The 16262-nt window shown below is 37.9% G+C and overlaps 1 protein-coding gene across 1 annotated transcript in view; it reads left to right on the top strand.

The window, feature by feature from the left end:
• Window positions 1-16262, top strand: part of PAXIP1 (PAX interacting protein 1) — a 35622-nt gene that overhangs the window by 6178 nt on the left and 13182 nt on the right. Inside the window, exons 3-7 of the mRNA XM_034068034.1 lie at window positions 1345-1388; window positions 6969-7032; window positions 8011-8124; window positions 11715-12359; window positions 15230-15968. Of these exons, the coding sequence (XP_033923925.1) occupies window positions 1345-1388; window positions 6969-7032; window positions 8011-8124; window positions 11715-12359; window positions 15230-15968 (1606 nt within the window). The remainder of the gene's footprint in view (window positions 1-1344; window positions 1389-6968; window positions 7033-8010; window positions 8125-11714; window positions 12360-15229; window positions 15969-16262) is intronic.

Below are 16262 nucleotides of genomic sequence, written 5' to 3'. Positions count from 1 at the left end.
AAGTAATAAATTACTTGCAGAAAACCCACTAGTATTTTACTGCCAATACCTTTCGATACATGATTTTGGGTTATTTCTTCCATATGGTTGCAGGTGGCAGTAGGGAGTTTTGGTAGCTCATGTTGTGAGAGTTCACCTGTCAGTGTAAAAATATGAATTAATTCCAAAAAAATGAAGTAGTTTAGCTAGAGACGTTATGGCTGTAGTGGGTGTGCTGATTAGTTTTTTGTTCCTTTTTCTGAAGTGTCCTGTGGCATAATTGTAATCTTATAAACAAGAAGGCTGCTACAATTCTCAAGTGGAGGAAGGGCATCAACGTCCTACCAGTGCTTTCTGCTTTCTAATGCCATTTACTTTAATAATTTAATTTGATTTATAACTGCTACTACGTGAACTTTTTAATTTGCCAAACAAGAGCAAGTCTTTCAGTAATGGCACTTAGCTTGACCTGAAAACAGTCACAGCATGATTTGTAATCAAGAAGATTAGACTAAGTATTAAATCAGAGGCAGAGGTAGCTTGTTAGAGAGAATAAGGAAGAGAAAACCTTGAAGGAGTAAAATGGAATTATTTTTTTTTCCAGAGGATTTAGGAATTATGGACGAAATGGTCTTAGTCAATTTTTTTTGTGGATGTCTTCTTTGGAGAGAAAGAGAATAGCAAGAAATCAGATACCATAAGCACAGTTATCACAATATATTTTAGTTTTGTTTATTTTTTGGTGAAAAGTAATCTCATATTGAATGTGATAGCATTTTTTCCTCTTTTTCCTTTATACACTGAATTGGGACCACTGTCCTACATCTCCTTCATTCTGCACCGCCTCGCTCTCTCCCTTTGAGCCCTTCTGTCCTAGAATACTGTCAGTTAGGGGCTTGTGTGCTTAGCAGCTGGCATTGCTGCGTGTTCAGAAACTTCTTTCTGTGTAAGGTTCTTGACTCCATGTGATGAGTGTAAGATAGTTTTTTTTTTTTGTGGGTTGTTGGTGTTTGGTTGGTTGTTTTTTTTGGGTTGTTTTTTTTTTTGCTTTCATTTTTGTGATTTTTTTTGAGCAGGGAGAACTGAAAAAAGAGGATGAATAAATACTATAAATGGCACAGTAGAAGTACAAGATGCAAGGGTTCTTGCTCCCTTATTGCTGCATGACCTGTAAGCAATCTTAGAAGTAAATCAGAGCAGTCTTTTTTTTTTTTTGTAAAGGTCTAAGTACAATGTCTGAAAGACTTTCAAAGCTGGGAGATATTATACTGAAACTAGCTATAGTATGAACTTGGGAGGTAATTCATATTTCATACATGTGCATCAAGGGTTTTTTTTGATTATGTCGTGGTTTTTATTTTTCAGCCTTCCTGGGTGATCTTGTCTGTTCGCTGTGGAGCTCTTCTGCCGTATCCTTTAAGTTCAAATTCAAATCAGTTCTATAAGGAAACATCCTCCCAACAACTGAAATAGCAAGGGTTGTTATTAGAGGAAGATTGAGTCGCTTTGATAGATGTGTGCAAAACTGTATGTACATTGGAGAACCTATACATTTCAGCTGCACTTTTCTGAGTGGTATGGAGCAGTATCTGGACATTTCAGTTTATCTGCTTGAGCTAATCTGTGACTTTTTTGTATAAACAGAGTCTGTGCTGTACATTCAGTTCAAATGAAAATGAAATACTAGGTTTAGTTCGTTTTGTGAGTCTTATCGATGCTGACGCTGCTCTGTAATGCCAAGCTATGATGACTTGCTATTCCAGTTCTGTTTCTTAAGTGGATGTATTTTATGTGTAACTAGTGACTAGTGGTCCCTAGTGCTAGTGGATGGTAAATGTAACCACTGACTAGTTTTATTGTCTGCTTAAAGCTGCCATGAGCCTCTGCCAGATTCTCAAGGCACATTTTTGCTGCAGTTTCCTACTTGTGATTGGGTGACATTCAGAATTTGTAAGGAATTAATGGTTGGACACAATGATCTTAAAGGTCTCTTGCAATCTAAACTATTCTATGAATCTATGAATCTGTGTTAAAATAAGGGAGTAAAGACTGTTTCAAGTATGTACAGCTTAAGTTTTTAAACTTATGTGTTTTGCCTGCCACAACTGCGGTGTGCTTGGATCTTCTTGTCTTCATTTTCCTGTTACTCTTGCTATTTTGGATATTTACTAGGCATTTGCAAGAAAACTGTCACCAAATGTACTCAAAGCATTTTAGCTGGAAGTTGATAATTAACTGTGAGAGTATCCAGGAAAAATGCTAGAGTGCAGCAGGGGGGGACAGATGATAGCTCAGAGTAGAATGGACTATTCTGCCTTTTGTGGAAGCAAACTTAAGTAAGGGATAAATATTCCATAACTCATATCAACAATTCATTGTAAATAACATTTTATAAACAGTGTCAGGATTCCCATTTTTGAGATAGTCTGTTCTAGCCTTTGATAGACCCTTGTTCGTATTTGGCTTGATCTAGTTCTTAACTTGTTTCTTGTTTGCAGCATTTATTCTTGCATAGGGATGACATATTTTCTCCTCTTGTCGCATACTACCATTTCTTCTTCCCCTGAATTTTTCTATTGGATCATAGGAATGGTGAGAATGGCTGCATTTTTTTCCTCCTTTTGCGATAAATATTTTGTATATCAAAAAGCTGAAGCAGAGCAATACATTTCAGTACAGATACGGATGCTGGGGATGGACTATTCATTAGGGACTGTAATGATAGGACAAGGGATAACGGGTTCAAAATTAAACAGGGAAAGTTTAGATTGGATATAAGGAGGAATTTTTTTACTGTAACAATGGTGAGGTACTGGAATGGGTTGCCCAAGGGAGTTGTGAATGCTCCATCCCTGTTGGTGTTCAAAGCTGGGTTGGGCAGAGCCTTGAGTGACATGCTTTAGTGTGAGGTGTCCCTGCCCATGGCAGGGGGGTTGGAACTTGATGATCTTAAGATCCTTTCCAACCACTATTCTATGATTCTATATGAGTGGATGATTACAGCAAACAGTTCCAGTGCTAGGGAGCTACACTGTCAGGCATGAGATCTCATTTTTGGAATGAGATTAGCAAGTGGTTGTGTATCTGTTATGGAAAACAAGAGGTGGTAGACACAAGGGTCCAGGTGTTTGTCTTAGGAATTCAGGTATTAATGTGTGTCAGATTTCAGTGGTATTATATTCTTGAGTTGCATGGAAGTAGCAAGACTGTACACCTGTCGGCAATAAATATGTCCTTGGACCTTTGCCCTTATTCTTTCTAGCATTTCATGTCCTTAGAACCTGGTGATTTCAGATTTTATTTTGAGCCTTACAGTGCTCACTAAAATAGGTTGTTAAGTCTTAACTTTGTTCTGTTTTGGTCTGTTTACAACTTCTAGTGCTGTGGCATCTGGCCACATTAGGGTTTTAGGTATTACTACCATAATGAAAAAAGCTACAGTAGTTGATAGGAATAGCTATCTTTTTGGACCCTATTTGGGTAGAGGTTTGAGATTCTACAATTTTATCTTTATGTTTTAACTTGGAGATGTAATGGTTAGTGTGGTCATTGAATATATGAAGAAACAAGTCCTAGAAACATCTATCAGTTAAACATGTGGATCTAATAGAAGCCTCAAAGGCTTTATTTTGGCTTGTTAATTCCGGTACTTACTTGATGGGCATTTTCCTGTTGGTTGTTAAAGGTGAATTTTAATGTAGAAAGACTTAATACAATATAAAAGCATAATATTTTAGCCAGTTTACTGTAAATACATTTTAACATCCCACTGTGAAAATTGTCTTCACCAGAGGAACTTCAGAAGGCAGAGCAATCTCTTCCCTGCCAGCTGATGTTCACAAAATCTGACCTGCATTTGGAAGGAACTAACAGAAAAATTAATAAGGAAGCAGCCTTTGTGAAGAAGGAAAGGCAGTTTCATGTGTGAAAACCTCAGTTATGGTGCCATAAAGAGGGCTGGTGATTTTTTTTTTTAATTCTTTTGATAGTAGCAAAAACAAGAGTGAGGAAGATTTATTTTTTTCAGTCTTGTTCACAGTCCTTCTGAATTTTTTGTTGCTGGGAGGAAATAGTGAGTTTTGTTTCATTCCCTCTTATTTGTTTTCCAAACTCACATGGAAGATTATTGTTGCATTGCTTGTAACTATTTTAAGAGGGTTTCACTGCTAGTCTTTGGAAGAGTGAAAGCTGTAGTCAGACTGATGGACTCCTTAAATACAAAGCTATTGCTGTTTACATGCTCGGAGCAGATGTTAAGGCAGGGAGTAGACAGCTGTACATATTTTGAAGTTCCATTACTGAATCTCTAGCTTAGATGAGATACTGAGCAACACAGTGAAATACAGGATGTTCATCTGACTTGAACTTTTTGGTAATGGCAGTAATCTATTCTTATATTTTAAGGTGTTCTGAGCTTTGTTCGCTTGCTGTGTGTTGTCTCTTCTGGATCTCAAGGTATAAATATATTGCTGGTGCGTCTGTCAATAGCACAGGGAAAATAATTTTGTTACGAAAATCTCAGTGTGTACTGGTAACACAGTGCACATCTGGTTCTGTAGCTGTTTTTTCCAACAAGATGTGCATGTATCATAAACACAAATCATATGAAAGTATAGAAAAAGTAGAAGAGACTTGTTACAGAAGTCAGATGGTCTGTCTTGTCTTTCCCAGATCACTTCTGTCAAACTGTTCTCTCTCCTGTTTCACAAGGCCCCTCCCATAGTGGAGATATCTTGCCAGTCAACTTGCAGTGCTTCACTATTGTGCTAGAGTTTAGCCCCAATACCATGCTGCAGTCTAACCCTATTTTGATTTACCTGAGCCACTCTGAACAGATAGAACAATCGTAGAATAGAATCCTAGAGTTAAGGTTTGAAAAGACACTTAAGATCTTCGAGTCCAACCATTAACCTAGCACTGACAAGTCCACTGTTAAGCCATGTCCCTGTATGTGACATCTACACATCTTGTAAATATCTCCAGGGATTGTAATTCCACTACCTCCCTGGGTAGCCTGTTCCAATGCTTGACAACCCTTTTGGTTAAGAAATTTTTCCTGTTGTCCAATCTAAACATTCCCTTGGGGAACTTGAGGATGTTTTGTCTTGTCCTATTGCTTGTTACTTGGGAGAAGAGACTGACCCCCTACCTCACTGCAGCCTCCTTTCAGGTAGTTGTAGAGGGCTATAAGGTTGCCCCTAAGCCTCCTTTTCTCCAGGCTAAATGACCCCAGTTCCCTCAGCTGCTCCTCTTAAGACTCGTTCTCCAGACCCTTCACCAGCTTCATTGCTCTTTTTGGACACAGTCCAGCACCTCAGTGTCTCTTGTAGTGAGGGGCCCAGAGCTGAACATAGTATTCAAGGTGCAGCTCACCAGTGCCTAGTACAGGGGGATGATCACTGCCCTGTCCCTGCTGACCACACTATTGCAGATACAGGCCAGGATGCTGTTGGCCTTCTTGGCTGCCTAGGCACAAGCTGGCTTATGTTCAGTGGCCATCAGTCAGTACCCCCAGGTCCTTTTCCACAGAGCAGCTTTCTAGCTGCTCTTCTCTGAGTGTGGTGTTGCATGGGGTTGTTGTGGTCCAAGTGCATGACCTGACACTCTGCCTTGTTGAACCTCATACTGTTGGCCACAACCCATTGATCCAGCCTGTCCAGATCCATCTGTAGACCCTTCCTGCCCTTAAGGAGATCAGCACTCCCACCCAGCGAATTTACTGGGGATGCACTCAACACAGATATTGATAAAGATATTATTAGAACCTAAATTCATCCTTGATGATTAAATTTGGTGTAAATATTGTTAAACAGCTGTAACCACGGTTGTACATAATCTTGCACACTTAATGATCTAAGCAAGGGCTTCAGTCCCATTTTTTTGATCCACAAGGTTTCTTTTCCTGAAGTATTTCTATAGTCAAGATAGTAACTATTATCAATGCAGATAAAACCCACAAAAATATGTAAATCTCTTAATACTTCTGCTAAGATACTATTTTCTCAGTTGGAACCATTATTTCAGCAGAGCAGTTACTGAGCTAAGCTAGTACGTACTGTTTGTGGTATCATTCCAGTTTGCAAGAAGATACATATTGTAAGGAGGAACTCCAGTAAAAGTGCCAAAACCAAGACTGAGCAGTTCAGTCCTTAAATCTAAAAATGAAATAAGCATAAAACCCATTTGTGAGTCCCTTTTTGATCACAGCTTCTCCAGTGAATTTACAGGTGTGTCCCTCCTTCCACTCAGTTTGTTATTTTCTTAATGCATGAGCTTGTACCTTGCTAGGTTACTTGTTCAGTGACTTCTGTTGACTTAATAATCATCTGTATGCTAGGAAACTGTTTTTACTTTTCCAGTCTTTGAGATAATGCAAAAATCAGGTTAGATTCTAAATGATATCTTCAACCAAAAATGATACAATTTGATTACCAAACTTTGCCATTCCTGAAACCTCTGGCTTCTGTATTGCTTTCTAACTAATTTTCTTCTTTTATTGTCTTTAAGGCTGTGCTTTTATTTCTTGCTGGTTTTAAATTAAGTTGTCCATCTGATGCTATCTTTTTAGTAAGTGTGCAAAAAAAGCACCTGTACTTTCTCACAGGTGTCTGCTACTAGCTTTTGTTTTAGAAAAACACACTTTTCTTGGTCTGTCTTGGTTTATTGAATTTCTTGTACAGCATTTTACTTCTATATTGTCTGTTGCTGACAAGCAAAAATTTCTTCAGATTCTCCCCTACTTTTAAACATAGAAGATAAGCACGTGATAATGACAGGAAGTTCTTGATAATAACTTGGTTCCAAAAGCTGAGTTCTGAGATGGGCTGAGGGAGATGTTCTGGGAAAGAGGCAAGTTTATCATGTTACCAGAAAAGTTTTTGAATGGCCAGATAAGATCTGAGAGGTATTGTGCGCACTACTTAACTTACTTCTAATGTCCCTCAAGAAACTCATTTAAGTTATTTGCATCCTTGACATCTGCTTTCCAGTGTAAGTGGTTTCTCTCCAGAATCATGTCAGATCTTTTTTGGAGTCACTGCGTGTCTCTCTCAGGTAAGAAGTGAACCATATTTCAGTCTGCTCCAGTGTACAGTATGTGTGAGATGCTGTTATTTTGAGGAGAGATACCAGTTTTTCTGTTGGACTGACTCTTTTCTGTATGTTTGGTGAGTTGTCACCTACAGCAGTTTTTCACTGAAAATGAGGGCATGAACATCTCAAACTGTGAACATTGAGTTAGTATTTATCTTGTATTCAGCTGTGTGGTGATTCTAAAACACAGAGTACACTAGATTATAAACTCTTTGCTCCTATTCTTCTATTTTTCCATTAACAAAATACTCAGTCAACATGTTTTATCTAGTTATGCACTGAAACCTTAACAAGGGTGTAAATAAAGGAAAAAGGTGGTGCTTCAGTGGCTTGTGTGTGTTCACAGCCAGCTCTACAGATCTGACTGGTGTGAGTGTGTGTAGATGGACAGAATCAGTGCCTAGGTTGTAATGGAATATATGTTTAGATATGCTTTAGACTTTTTAGCAAATTATTCCTATAACACTAAGTGAATGGTAATGGATTAAAAGCATGTGGCTTTCTTGGCAGGTGAGGGGGACATTGCTGTGACATAAATTGTTAGAATTAAACATTTCATGTGTTTATACAGGGTATTAATTTGGTCTACTTGTTAAAACTCTTTTTTTAATGGATTTAAGCAGATTGTTTAAGATAAATAGTTCTTGTTTGCATGATCACTATTTTTTTCTCTTGTGGAAGGTGAGATACTAGTTTCTTTAAAGGAGTGAAGAATGTTTTCCCTTCTCTGTGCAGGTTAAAAATGGTTGTTTAGTGTGTGCTTGTTTTTTGGTGTTTTCTTGTTTTTTCTCCGTAATTGTCATGCTAATTTGGTGTTTAAAAGTGACAGGTAATACATTAGCCAGACTTGTAAGTGGTGTGTCATGGATTGTACTGAAATACTTCAAGCAAAGGCAGCTGGATGCACAGAACTAAAAGGCTTATCTACCTTCCTTTTAGGTTTCATCTGAAGATCGATGTACACTGTGGGCTTTGCTTACTTTTTATGGAGGGAATTGCCAGCTGACCCTCAATAATAAGTGTACTCATTTGATTGTGCCTGAGCCAAAGGGGGTAAGAGTTTATTACATGTGTCATTCTTCTTGCTGTAGGTCTCATTTGCTTCTGAATAATCAAAAATTTTCCATCTGCCTAAAGTTAGGTTTTTTAAGACTTTGTTAGTTTTGAACAGTTAAATTCAACACAATTATGCATTGCAAATATTCAGTTCATATTTATTTTCTGCATGGCTTTAAGCCTGATAAAGTAAAAAGATGGTCAGTTTCACACTGGTATTTGCATTTCTGGTTGAACATAGTACTTTATTCTTTATTCTGTTTTTCTTAACCTAGTTTTGATGTGTTGTAGTCTTTAGTGATTATGATTTGTACATCTGTAGATACAGAATCAGTGAAGAAAAATGAAGGACAGAATCAAAACATAAAATGCTTGCATGTTATGAATAAAGAGAGCAGAAGGAGGAACAGGTGTTTTTTGTTGGTGGTTTGTTTGTTTGTTTGGGGTTTTATTTTGGAGAACTCGGAATCTCTCAGTTCACTTCTGAAAGAGATGGTAGAATAAACAGTACACAGCATTTGTGTCCAACTGCTGATAAAGCAGTCATGCTTCATATCACTTCCATCATAGCATCTATTATTTGAAGGGACCCTTAGAATTGACTCCAGCTCCTTGCTCCTTGAGCTAAACCATATCACTTAAGAGCATTGTCCAGATGTTCCTTGAGCTCTGACAGACTTGGTGCCATGACTGCTTCCCCAGTGAGCCTGTTCCAGTGACCAACCACCCTCTCAGTGAAGAACCTTTACCTTTTGTCCAACCTGAACTTCCCCTGGAGCAGCCTCATTCCATTTCCTTGTGTCCTATCACTGGTCACCAGAAAGAGGAGATCAAGCACTCCCTGCTCTGTTGCACCCCTTGAGGAAGGTGTAGACTTCTGTGAAGGCACCACTTAGCCTTCTCTTCCTCAAGCTGAACAAACCAAGTGACCTCCGCTTCTCTTGGGACCTTTCACCATCTTGGCTGTCCTCCTCTGGATGCACTCTAACAGTTTGTGATGCCCTTATTAGGTAGATTGAGGCACCCAAAACCACACAGTACTTGAGATGAGGCTGCCCCAGTGTAGTGCAGAGTGGGACAGTCACCTCCCTCGACTGGCTAGCTATGCTGTACTTGGTGCACCTTAGGACTTGGTTGTCCTTTTGGCTGTCAGGGCATGCTGTTGACTCATATTCAACTTAATCATCAACCTAGACCTCCAGATCTTCTGCAAAACTGCTATCCTGCCTCTCATCCCACAGTTTGTAAAGCCAGAATTATCTGGTCCAAAGTGCAGAATCTGGCACTTGCTCTTCTTAAATATGGTTGGTGATTGCCCAGTTCTCTATCCAGACCCCTTTAAGACCTCTCTGTCCTAAAGGGGGTCCACAGCTTCTCCTAATTTAGTACCATCATTTGACTTCCTGTTCCCATGTAGGAAGTGAAGTGTTGTTGCCATTATGCAAATGGAGAAACTGAATTAGAAAGATCAGGAAACTGGCTAAAGGCAGTGTGGAGCCTAACAGAATAGCCTCTTCTACTATAATGCTAGTAATATTGGTTATTACAGTTCACTGAAACTTCATGAAGTGTTTAGGTATTTTTTTTCTTGAAGAATAAATACATTTGTAATTGATTTAGAATGTTTGTTCAGAGACTGAAAGTACTTAAAACAAATGGATGTTCATTTAAAAATGATTCTTTGGATGCTTTTAGTTATTGAGTATATTATTGTCCCTTTTCATATTTTGGAGTTAATGTAAACTACCTAATACTACGATAGAGAAAAATACGTGCATGAAAATAAACTTTTAAGTGCAGTATGTAGAAAAGTGCTTTAGAATGAAACATGGGCTGGCACTGACTGGGAGAAGAGAAAGTGTGGATATGGGAAATGCTTTTTTCTTCCCTGTTTCATTTGTCACTAAATGAACTTTTTGCAGTTTTTTGTTTGGGATTTTTTTTTTGTGAGGGGAAGAGGGGGAGGGTTGGTTTTTGGGTTTTAAGTGCATGATGTCTCTTCTGTGAAAGATTTAGAAAGGTGCACTGAACACCAACTTGATAGTCTTCTGCATCACAACAAAACATAATGCCTGGACAAAGATCTTTGCTACAGTACAATGTTATACATTTAAGAAGTGTTGCCTTAAACCATAAGCTTTTTAGAGCAGAGGATGTTGTCTTGAGCTTGCCATTCAAGAAACTGAAATAAACACAGTAGCATTTTATATCTGTAGGATAAAATAAGTATCTTGCTTAATTTACGTAATCACTGAATGGGAGTGATTTTATAGGATGATTACTTAAAATGCTTCTAAGTCCTGCTGCTCTTCCCTGTACTACTGCAAGGGAATATGCAGTAGTTTGTAGTGAGAACTGTTTGACACTAAGAAAACTTAAATAGTTGCTTAAACTAGACACAAGGTAACAAAACAATGTTCTCAATAATTCTCACAACAAAGGAGGAATGAAGATTTTTGCAGATAAACTTGATTTCATCAGTAATCTTTTTACTGTGTATGAATGACAGTTTACTTGTAGAAATAACTCTAGACAAACATTAAATTAATTTCCTCTGAATGTCCTTGTTGTTAATTTATATTGTTTGACATACAAGGAAAATCCTAAGTCAATCACTTTTAAATATTAGATCCTGGAATTAGTTTCAAGTCTTCTACAGAAAGTTTTGGTTTGTTTTTGTTCTCCTTTTTCTCCCTCCCCACCCCCTGTGTTGATATATGTGAGAGGTTCTTTGAATAAATAGAGCACTGGTTCTGTGTCTATTTCTAAGGAAAGGAGACACAGAAGCTTTACTATTTCTGTATATCTTCAAATGATGAAATGATAAGGAAGCAAGAAGGGATAAAGTTTTCTAATTTGTCAGCGTTATAACTGGGAAAGATTTAGCTAGTGTTTGGACAAAAGTGTAACTTCCAAGTTGAGGGAAACATTACAGTTAGGGGCTTCTGAGAAGGTGCATGGGAATTGTCTAACTGATTTCTGTCTTTTATTCCTGCTGAAATGCATTTTTATCAGTTATCACCTTGTAAATACTTGTCTGTACTTTATTGTGAAATTCTGATTTTTCTGTAAATGCTTTTTCATGGGGGTGTGTTGGGTTTTTGTGTTTGTGGGGGGTTTTTTGTGTTTGGTTTTTTTTTTTTACTTTAAGGACTTTTTTAGTGGAGAAAATATAAGTATAAACTGTATTTAGACTCACCTTAATGTCCATCTAAAACTCAGCTGCATCTTGGTGTTGACTGTGATGTTCTTTGCTGCTGGAGTTCTGAAGGTGTTTTCAGAAGGCAGTTAAATGAATTTTGAATCCTTTGGTGATTGGGTTCAAGAACAATTTGTGTAGTGGGTGTTTAAGACTTAACCTGCAGTTGTGTTCTGAGTCCTTTATATTGTAAATGAGGAGGGTTTTTTTTTAATCTCCTGGGTCTGTGTGATTACACCCAGCAGTGTAGTTTTGTCTTGCTGGTTCTCAGATAACTTTCTGTTGTTGGACAGCCTCTTACAATTTACCTCTCCAGGCTCTAGCCCTACCCTCAAAAATGTTATTTGGTAATTTTTGTCTTTAAATAATTATTTTTTTTTTCTGCCAGGAAAAATATGAATGTGCTTATAAACGGGAAAGCATTAAAATTGTGACACCAGACTGGGTACTGGATTCTGTAGCTGATAAGGCTAAAAAAGAGGAGACTCCTTATCATCCTCGTTTAGTTATATACGAGGAAGAAGAGGAGGAGGAGGAGGAAGAGGAGGAAGAAGCAGAAAATGAAGAACAAGATTCTCAAAATGAAGCTAGTACTGATGAAAAATTATCAAGCCCAGCATCTTCTCGAGAAGCATCACCTTTGGGTGATCAAGTTTTTTCACCAAAATCTACTACTGCTGATAAGGCAAAAGGGGAACTGATGTTTGATGATTCTTCAGATTCCTCTCCAGAAAAGCAGGAAAGGAATTTGAATTGGACACCAGCTGAAGTCCCACAGGCATCTGCAGCAAAGCGTAGGTTGCCTCAAGGGAAAGACTCTGGGTTAATTAATTTATGTGCCAATGTCCCGCCAGTGCCAGGTAATATTTTGCCTCCAGATATGAGAGGCAATCTAATGGCTTCGGTACAAGGTGCCCAAAGTTCTGATCGACAGGATATGATGGCAACGTGGAGTCCAGCCGTGCGGACATTAAGGAATATTACTAATAGTGCTGATATTCAGCAGATTAATAGACCATCAAATGTAGCACATGTAAGTGTTGGATTTTTAATTTATAAGATATTGGACTTTTTCTTAGGAACTATCGTATCAAAGAACTTCAGTTTCCTTTTATTGCTCTTTAAGTGTACAAAGGATTAAAAGTTCCCCCTGTTGCTTAGAAGTTACTGCCAAATCCATAACCTTCCCATAACAAGTAATTTAGTTCCTAACAGGTCCACACAAGTAAGAACATATTTGGAAAAAATGTTGGGAAGAGTAAAGCTGTGTTTAACTGTAGTGTGGTTCAGAGATTCAGTATTGATTTCTTGGTAAGAGTAAAAAAAGATCTCATTAATTTAGAATTATTTGGCTAGTTCAGGAAACTGGATTTCATACTCTTCAAGCCTTTCATTCAGTGAAAGAAATTATTTGTGCTATAAACACACAAGACTGTAAACTTGTTCTCACAGTAAGTTCAGTTCTATACTGTGTTGTTCTGTTTGACGTCGTTAAGTTGTTATATAGTATAGTCAGGATTATGATGCAGAAGTCCTAATTTAAAAGTTCGTATGCCACTCGTACAGTTGAAATAATTGCAGCTTTTGTGTTTAATTTAATTTTAGAAGAAAATAAAAAGCGAGTGAGCATGCACTGAAATAACTTGCATCACTGAAATTCTGAGATGTTTATGGGAAGGGAACATAAGAAAAGTAGGTGCTGGTAAATGTCAGACGTATCTTTTACTTAAATAATTGCACTGATGCATTTATTTGGATGTTCATCTGATGGTAAAACTTTCAAAGGTGCCTGAATATTATAGAAGCTTACAGCGAGTACTTAAACACAAAAAGTGTAGCCACTCAGTAAAGTTGGTTCTTTGTTGCCTGTATGACTTCTGAATATGAAATGGAAATACAGGCTTGATTTTAAAACTGAGTCTTAGATTCCTCTTCTCAGTGCCTTGGATTGTTTAAGGACTGAGACTTCTGGGTGAGGACTGCAGTAAGAACCGCCAATGTCCTAGTCAGTTGGCAGTGCTGCTAAATTGGCTGAACGCCACATCTTCTACAGCACAGTCACTGTACTCTTTAGTTATGTTCCTGTGGAAGTATTTTTTTTTGTAAGTAATATTTATAGAGCTATAGGGCAGTTGATAGTATCATGCTTTGGCTAGACTTTATTCTCCAAAAGTCTGTTAAGACTAGGGACTTGACTATGGTGTTTCAAGGACTCTGCTCAAGTATTGGGCTGCTGTGTAGGTTGCTGTCCTAGTTCCAGCATATGGAGAGAAGCTTTGCATCTTAGAATTGTGAATTTGCTTCCTAAAGGGAGGAATACGAGTTCTGTATTTTAACTTACAACTTCCCTCTGGCTAGGTTAAACTGTACTTTGTATCCTACTTGGGGACCAGTCTTGAGTGTATTCCGTGTCTTGGTGCATAATCTTGCAAAGTTAATGTTTAATTTGAACCTCAGATTTTTGCTGAATGGCAAGATCTATAGTAATGAGGCATTTTGCACAAACAAAGTTACTTTCTGAATATAACCTTAGGATACTTTTGAAAGTTTTATCCCTTTATCTTGTAATATGTGTCCTGAAGCTTTTGTAATTTTGACTTTTGGGACTCTTTGTGGAGAGCAGTGTGATCTTTCCTCATCTCAGCCATGGAAACATTCTATTTACATATGTTATTTTTAGTTATTGAATGTTTATACTGTGGTGTTGTCAGACATTAGTGATGGGTTATGCATTGATAATCATGGTTATAAATGTATGCTATACCAATAACGTCAAAATTACTTACATGAAACCTGAGATGTTTGAAGTGTATTATAAATAACACTTGAGCCACCTCTGATGAAGAGCTCATGGGCATCTCAGTGAAAGGATACAGTTAACTGGCTTTGTGTTTTAGTGATGTGCTTTGATTCTTCTCTCTCACACACACATCACTGAGATTTACACTGTATGTGATGAAATAGTGTGGATGAAGGAAACAAGCTTTGCAGGATTCACCAAAGCTGATTTTATGTTTAAAAGACTATCAGTGGCAAGTTTAGAGTTCCATATTGCTTCTTGTAATTTTTAATAGGTAGTTTATATTAAAATACTTTAATGAATATGTAGAACTCATCCTAATCTATTAGGAGTTTGTCTAGTTTTCCCTTCTCTGATACTTTAAAAACTCACCTGGTAACTTTTGTGTGCTTAGTAGGAAATTATTTTTTTCTTAACAGTGAGTTATCTACATGTGAAATTAAACTCGTTACTTTAGCACTCTTTATAAACCTAAATCTATTATTCTGAAGTATGAGTTGGTTAGCTGCTTTTTGTTTGTTTGGGTATTTGTTGGTTTGTTGTTTTTTTTTCTGCAAGAAACTATTAGTGCTCAGCAGATGAATGTTTGTATTTTGGATTCAGTTTTAAAAAATAGAGCTAAATATTCCTGAGTTGGTTCAAAAGAAAGGAAGGTTGTATTAAGTTTCCATTTTTCAAACAGCACTAATTGCTGTTTAGTGTATGAAGGCTTCATTAACAATTTTTGGGTTAGAGACTATGGAACTAAACCTTAAACTTAGCAGGCTAACAGGGTTGTAAAATGGGTATTGTAGTTGATAGAGTTGATCAATGTAATTATTAATATAGTAATGATACTTATAATGCTGTTGGAGATAAAAATAATACAGGGATGGGTTTTATCTCAAAATTTGCTAAAATTTACATTGCCTTATATTAGGAGCCACATGTAGCTTCATGCTTTTTTTATGTGTTAAGTCCTGTCTTTTATTTTGCTATTAACAGTTACAGATTTTTTTTTCTTTTAGCTCACAATGTATTTAAGTATAGGTTTTCTTTTGATAGTTGTATTTTCCCAGTATGAATGACAAAAAAAGGTCACGAAATTAATCTTTGTTTTCTAGATATTACAATCACTTTCAGCACCTACAAAAAGTTTAGAACAGCAAGTAAATCATAGCCAACAGGGACATCCAAATGTGGTGCTGTTTAGTCAAGTGAAACTAACACCAGAGACACATTTATTACAGCAGTCACATCAAGCACAGCAGCAGCAGCAGCAGCAGCCCCAGCAGCACCATCCTCTTTTACACCTTCAACCTCAACAACTTATGCAGCTACAACAGCAGCAGCAACAGCAACCCCAGATTTCCCAGCAGTCCTTCCAACAGCAACAGCCTCATCAGTTTTCACAGCAGCAACAGCAAGTTCATCAGCAGCACCAGTTCACTCAGCAGCAGCTTCAGTTTCCACAGCAGCAGTTACACGCGCAACAGCAGCTACACCGTCCTCAGCAACAGCTCCAGTTTCAACAGCAGCATGCTTTGCAACAGCAGCTTCATCAGCTGCAGCAGCAGCAGCTACAGCAGCAACAACTGCAGCAGCTACAGCAACAGAATCTGCAACAACAACAGCTACAACATCAGCAGCAAATCCAGCAGCAGCAGTTGCAGCAACAGCACTTACAGCGATTACACCAACAGCATCAGCAACAGCAAATGCAGAATCAGGCAACACAACACTTAACTCAGACATCTCAAGCACTACAGCATCAAGTTGCAGCACAGCAGCCACAACACCACCAGCAGCAACAGCAACAACTGCAACAGCAGCCTCTCTTTGGACACGATCCAGCAGCAGAGAGTTAGTAATCATTGCTGTCTGATCCTGGAAAGAAGTGGCTAATGACATGACATAACGTGGGTTAGAATTATCAGGAAATAGCACTGGGTTGTAAGACTTAGAAATGCCATTCATGGCTTGGGAGCTGTTCTACAAATTTTTTAGGCAAACAGATTTCAATTCTAGTTAAGGATAATCCAGTAACCCGAAAAAGCAGGAGAACATTCTCTTTTCAGATGTATACTTTATGTCACTAGCATATAAATTACACTAGGAGAACAGTGTTAGTCTATGCATACCCATACTGTAAATTGT

The sequence above is a fragment of the Melopsittacus undulatus genome, chromosome 1 (assembly GCF_012275295.1).
Source record: "Melopsittacus undulatus isolate bMelUnd1 chromosome 1, bMelUnd1.mat.Z, whole genome shotgun sequence".
Classification (NCBI taxonomy): Eukaryota; Metazoa; Chordata; class Aves; order Psittaciformes; family Psittaculidae; genus Melopsittacus; species Melopsittacus undulatus.
This window is presented reverse-complemented; position numbering and strand designations above follow the sequence as displayed.